Source organism: Fundulus heteroclitus, chromosome 24, assembly GCF_011125445.2.
Source record: "Fundulus heteroclitus isolate FHET01 chromosome 24, MU-UCD_Fhet_4.1, whole genome shotgun sequence".
Classification (NCBI taxonomy): Eukaryota; Metazoa; Chordata; class Actinopteri; order Cyprinodontiformes; family Fundulidae; genus Fundulus; species Fundulus heteroclitus.
Window position 1 is genome coordinate 18,758,181 of NC_046384.1, and position 6,671 is coordinate 18,764,851.

Consider the following 6,671-nt stretch of genomic DNA (forward strand, 5'->3'; position numbering starts at 1 on the left):
GAGGCTGCGTCTGCAGGAAACGGTGACTGAATGACTGTGCCCAGCGCGTCTGCAAGAATGTCCTCTTTTAGCCGCCGGCTGCGGGAGCACAGATGCCCATTGAGGGTTTGGACTGTGGTGGACGGGGAGAGGGAGAGGGAGGGGGGGGGGGGACACGCCCTGGCTCTGTGTGGCTCTGTTTATCCTCATCTGTCATCAGGAGCTGGGCAAACTCGCACGGAACCGTCCAGCGATTACAAGCTGCAATCCCAAACCCGGCGATCACGCACAAACATGTTGCTCCCGTGTCGAAACAACTGTTCACATCTCCAGGCTGGTTATTACGGAGAGAGGACAGGAGGATGAGTGCAAAACGGCCGGGCGGCATTCCTAAAGACACGTTTACGCCGACCTCAGTACAAACAGAACGGGTCGATGCTCCTCATTCGTCAAAACGAAGAGTTCCCATTGATCAGCAGGTTGGTGCTGTAGCAACGGAGAGTAAAACGCCGATCAATGACCAGGAACCTCCTGGAAAAAAAAAACGGGAAAAACGAGAAATGATTGGCCACAGTGCATCAGAACCTGCCAGCGCTGACTAAGCTTCAGGTCTCATGTGCAGATCTTGCTTGTTTGGGGGGCGATCGAACCAAAAGAACCCGTCGAATTAATATCGCGTGGCTTTTCTGCCCTGCGGCGAGCAGCTTAGTTTAACCTCCAGGTTTTTAATGTTTCTACTGATGCTTAACTGACTTAACCTTACGAGGAAAAGCGTCCCTCTCGGCGTCACTTCCTTCATGATGTCACTGCTCCGCGTGTATTTATAGAGGCCGGCGCTCGAGGGATGACATCACGGTTATCCCGGAGACATTCAGCCCAATTCTGAACACGGGGCAGAGAGCAAGGCAGCGCCCTGAGGCGAGCAAACATTCTGGAGATCCCAGAAACCGACTGACCACCGTCGCTCTACCAGCTGTGTTTGCTCTCTCAGCTCTCTCTCTCTCCCATCTCCCTGGAGCGCAGAGGTTTATGTAAATGGCTTTAATGTCTCCAGCCGAGTCAAAAAAAAAAAAAAAAAAAGAAGCAGGGCGGGGAGGACTGACATCAGGGCGGACGGCTGTTCTGTGATCTCAACCGGAAAGCCACGATTGGTCGGCAGCTAAGACTGAGCGGGGCGCCTCGCCTCCAGAGTGGAGAAAAGCGAGCGCTGAAATGATCCTCCTGCGGCTGGGAGTTTAGGAGGATTTTCAGCGGCAAACAAAGGCTTTATAGGGCATAACGGGCATTATTCAGAAACACCCCGCTAAATCCTGAACTTTCTCCAGCAGGCCCTTAAGGCCGCTTCTATTTAATCACTGGCGTACCAAGAAAGCTGCAGGGATGTGTGCTGTATCCAGGTGTTGTCCTACAAACTGCTGTCACTGAAGCGTTGTGGGCTGCGGCTAGGAGAACACGACACGGTACACTGGCAGCAGCGAGCCCTTCATACTCCCCAACACGGACCCCGGGTCCACCGCCCCCCACGCGGGGAACTTCTGACCTCGTCCCCAGCATCGTTCCCGCTCCGTCAGCTGCCGCTGCTGGCTGGAGACCAGAGGCACACATGCGTTTCACACCTTCCACATTTCCTGCACACCGTTGGGCTTAAAGAGAGGACTGAAAACGAGCCGCTTCCTCCTTTCAGTGCCAGGAACTGTGAGGGAAACAAAGAGACAGCTGACGGTCCACCTGACTGAACCGGCTCAACCGGTTCTCCTAAAGGTTGTAAAAAAGCTTTTATGGGTGCCATGCTCATCCGGCTCAGCCGCCGTACCTTTAAAACATGAACCTGGACCGTTTTAAAGCGCAGGGAAATATCAGCATGCAGCTTTCCTTCACACTGACCCCCTTTTGTCTGTGATGTTTCTGTAGGAGAGCCTAAACACACATCTGACTCAACAAAAGCCGCTCCACTCTTCAAGAAACTCACGTCTTGCTTTCCGAAGTGCCAGCACCTGTATTTTGTTTGGATATGACTCGCTGATAGCGTGATCATAATTCGACTAAATCAAACTGGAGCTTGATTCGAACACAGCCCAGCGAGACAGACAGGCAGGAAACTGCAGCAGCCAATCCAGTCTCTCACTCTGAACCTCCTGGTAAAGGCCGAAACACACTCAGGGGGGGTTAGGCAGAGCGCACATTTGTTAAATCGTTTAATTGTCATTTAAATGGTCTACAATGCAGGTTGGAAAGCTCTACAAATGAAATGAGGCACCAGAGCACCTTTACGCTCAATCCAACTTATTTTGCTATTATTTTGGTTTTGATGCTAGTTTGAAGCTAAAAGAATATTTAAATTGACAACACTGTCGTGCATTTACAAACTGTACTTTAACATACATAAACTAAAGCTTTTTTTTGGCCATTTCTTGGCCAGTTTGAGCTTGGATAGAGAGTAGAAGAGGACGGTACACAGGCGGCTCACACACCTAGCCCTACATAGAGCTGAGCGAAACCCCACAACCCCACATCTGCAGCGCTTAGCAAAAGATGTCATCTCTTGTCACAAACTTCCACAGATTTTACAGGTTTTTTGTTTTTTTGAGTGTGACAAACCAAAGCAACCTCAAAATCGTCTAGAAACGAACATCTAATCAGTGCAGCGTGTGTGTTTCAGGTATAGTCCAAACTCAATGCGTGGCGGGAAAACATCACAGCGCATTACCGTGAACACGCCGCCCTCGTGGTGAAGCATTGTGGTGTCCCAGCATCTGTATTTTATTTCTAAAAAGCAAAAAAAAATGTGACATTTTGCACGACTTTGTGTTGGTCTATCGCACGAAACACATCGGATCTTGGGTGTAGCGTGAAAAAAAGGTGCCACACATATTTATCTGCAACATTTGCCTGTAGCATGCCGCTGGAACATTTAGCTGCTCGAAGCGAAAGTAAGGCTTCCACGCCTCCGTTTATTTTACCCTCCATATAACTGTTTGGCCTCGTGCAGAGATAGAAGGCCGGCCCTGTGGACCCTGGCTGCGAGCCAGGATCCAGAAAAACGGTCCCGCCTCAGCTGATGCAAAATACACCGTCCGGCCGGAAACAAACGCTTCCAGACACGGCTGGCATCTTCTTCATGTGACAGATGAGTGGCAAGCAGGACAGCAGCCCCGACGCAGGGGGGAGAGTTTCTGGCGGCTCGTGCAGAGTGTCTGCGCGTGGCGGAGGGGGGATTACTGAGGGGAGAAAGAAAGTGGCAGCAGCCAGGCTCACGTGAGGAGCGGCTTAGGCGGGCCGTTTAGATTGGTCGGCAGGATGGGCGCGCGCTTCATCGCAGGGCGAATTAAATCCATCCAACAGCTGACTCCAGGGATGCCCTCTCCGCTAACAGCTAATACGCACCGGTACGCGAGTAGGGAAATAATGCCGCCTCCAGATGCACCGGCCGGCCAATACAGATTTCTAAATTGTTGTTTTTTTTTAAGGGTTTCTGCATAATTACCCCCCCCCCCTTTCTTTTTTGTTGCAGAGTCCAAGTGGGTTTTCCAGTGTGAATAAAGACGTTCTCTTTGAATTCGTGGCAGATCTTCTTACAGTGGCCAAACGTTCAATATGCTCACAAACAACAGGAGGAGAGTAGAAGAAGAAGAAAGGGAGGATGGATGGACGGAAAGACAGATGAACGGGTGAAAAAAAAGGTGATGGATGGAGGAGGAAACAGCTGGACTGCTGGTCAAGGCAGGCAGATGGATGAATGCGTATAGAGAAATGGATAAGAGAAGGAAGAAATGGATAAGGGAAGGAAGGATGGATGGATACATCAGACAGACAATGGGGGTGAGAATAAAGGTCCTAAAACACATGTTTGTCCATAAACTATATATATATATATATATATATATATATATATATATATATATATATATATATTCGCTCCATATCCAGATCTAATTCAAGACTTTTCCGGACTGAGCAGGAACCCTGGTTCTGATCGGCGGCTCACTAACAAAAGGAACCGAATCTTTTAACACTCAACAGGCAGCAATCTAACTTTGGCCATCACTGTGAGCCTCCGGTCCACTCCTACTTTTCCACTTGGTGACCACAGTCCGTGTGGATCTATACCCCCCCCCCAAAAAAAATCCTGTCTGGTCCACTTTCCCCTTCCTCCAGCCGCTGCCATCAGGCTGGTTATGCCCACAGCGTGCGTGCAGCAGGACGCCTCACCTTGGTGCAGTAGAGCATCCACACCTCGTAGAGCCTTTCCTTGGACGCCATGGCGCCACAGGGGAGAGTCAGACCCCCCCTCTCCTCCTCCTCCTCCTCCTCCTCCTCAGGCTGCGGGGCCCGCAGAGGTCACTCTCTTGGCCGAGCCACGGCTCTTAGTCATGGTCGGAAAGCATCAATGACCGTCCCGGAGAATCCAAACTTATTCCATAGCGGATCCCAAAATGTGCAATCCCAAGTCCCACGGCCTGAGCTCCCAGCTCCTCTTCTTCTTCTTCTTCTTCTTCTTGGAGGTGCTTCCAGCTGCGGCTCTGCTGTGGAGGACAACACGGATAATTACACAGTATCGGGACAGGGTGTACACGGGTTGTAAATACACTTTAAGCTCACGGACTGCGGTGGTTGTGTCCACACACACACACACACACACACACACACACACACACACACACACACACACACACACACACAGCAGCAGCAATGCTCCACTTTACTCTGAGCTTAACATTTAAACACACACCCGACCCTCGGCTCCTCAACCGCTGTCACGCGACTAGGACCTTACCTGAGCAAGCTAGCTAAACACCTAGCTGTCATAAAAGGAGCCCGTTTCTATTTTTTTTAAGCCCCCCTTCCTCCTCCTCCTCCACCACCTCCTCTTCATGTGACAGAAACGCCTCGTCCGCCCAGCCCTTCCGACTAGAAACACGACTTATAAAATGAAAGCGAACGTAAAAGGAAAACACGCGGATAGTAAAGCCGTCGCCAACTTGAAGCCCACTTACCTGAGCGGCGAAAAGCCCAACTGTCACCTCCGCCGCCGTCTCTCGGGCTGTTGTCGCCTGCTGCGGGAAGCTTCCGGTCAGAGGATGTTTGGATCCCTTTCAAAATAAAAGAACCAAGTAAAAAGTGTGTGTGTGTGTGTGTGTGTCATCACAGGGTGAATTAAATATTTATTTATGAATATTTAATAAAAAATATTATTAAATTATGGTATATACAAATATTTATATTTTTACATAGTATAAATGTAGTAATTTTAATAAAACTGGTATTACATTCAAATGTCAAATTTTCGTGATTCTGTGTTTTTTTTGTTTTGTTTTTCAAATTACATAACCCCCGCCGAGAATATATATTGTAATTTTTTCGTGTAGTGTTATTGCAATGGAATTTTTGTCTGGACAAATCTAACTTGACTCCATTAGCCTTTAATTGTACGCACGTTTTTACTGCTTTAAAGACAAAATTAATAATGGAGATGATCAAAGGAACTTCATGTCTGAACACAATGTTGCCAAAGTTTAAAGTTTAGTATTGCAAAAATATTTATTTACACCTTCAATCTTCGTCGACGAATGAGAGCACTTGCAGTAGACAACGTGATGATCTGCTGCAGGGGAGCTGCTGTGCTGGTAAACCCATTCTATTTGAGAGACCAAAGGGACAGTTTAAACAACTACAGAAAGAGAAAAAAATTTATAATTATTTAAATACTGATCTAATTATACACGACTTTTACAAATAATGACTACACGTTTAAATTAATGATACATAGAGTTGATCATTAGTGCATTTACATGTGTATTTATTAGTTACTTTAAGTTATGTTTATTTATTGGAAATATATTTTAAACCAAACTATGAATTCTTTGAATTGTGGAACTTTTTTTTTTTTTTGCAAACAACTCATTTTCTTTTACCAGCAAATCTTTGAGTATGTCGTTTGAATCATAATTATTTTATTTTGGTAAACTGGATGAGGCTAGTGTGATCTATAAATGTTGCACTTGTATAAACTGTATTGCTATTAGAACGAACCGTGCTCTGGGTTAAACTGTAGTTTAAAAAAAAAAATAATGGGACCAAAAAAACAAGTGAATATCTCTTCTAAATAACGATGTGCAGTTTTTTTTCAGAGTTCCCCATTTGCGACACACGCTTCTCCTTTACGTTGTCGATGTGGATCTACGTGGTTGCCAAGAAAAGGGTTTCGGTTTTTTGCGAATCTTTGTCGCCATCTCGTGGAGCGGAAAAGTACTGCTCAGTTTAGAGGTCGTGCGGCTGTCATTTAAAGGAATAGCTCTTTTTTTTTTCTTGTGCAGGATTATAGAAAAGAGATTATGACCAGTTAATAGCCGATTCTCTTCCCAATGAGACGTGCTCGTAAACAGCATAGGGGGCAGCATCCAGCAGACATCTGGCATCTCAGTTATCTGTTTTCAAATGATTTAATTTGTTTAGGATTAAAGGTTTTCCAACCAACCTTGCATCCTTCCGCTGTTAGTACGAAACCTGAACTTCGACGTGTGAAAATAGAGTTTTGCTCTCCAATAAAATTGTCTTCCCTTATATTTTTGACACAGAAAGAGAAGAAACCCGCCTGATTGTAATTGGTGTGCTTAAAAACTACCCCCATCGCCTGTTGCTGTGCACTGCTGGGCAGCTGGCTGAAAAAGGAAAAACTCGAGGCCAACAGCAAC

The 6,671-nt window shown here is 46.7% G+C and overlaps 1 protein-coding gene across 5 annotated transcripts in view; it reads right to left on the reverse strand.

Annotated features, from left to right (window-relative positions):
* Positions 1 to 5,048, reverse strand: part of nbeal1 (neurobeachin-like 1) — a 46,502-nt gene extending 41,454 nt beyond the window's left edge. For 4 of the 5 annotated variants that reach the window (XM_012850532.3, XM_021309518.2, XM_012850531.3 and 1 more), the window contains exons 1-2: positions 4,974 to 5,048; positions 4,189 to 4,502 (exon numbers count right to left, since the gene is read on the reverse strand). In XM_012850532.3, coding sequence (XP_012705986.2) covers positions 4,189 to 4,239 — 51 coding nt within the window. In that variant the 5' untranslated portion in view covers positions 4,240 to 4,502; positions 4,974 to 5,048. The remainder of the gene's footprint in view (positions 1 to 4,188; positions 4,503 to 4,973) is intronic. The other variant, XM_021309517.2, reaches the window with a different exon arrangement.
* Positions 5,049 to 6,671: the final 1,623 nt, after the last annotated feature.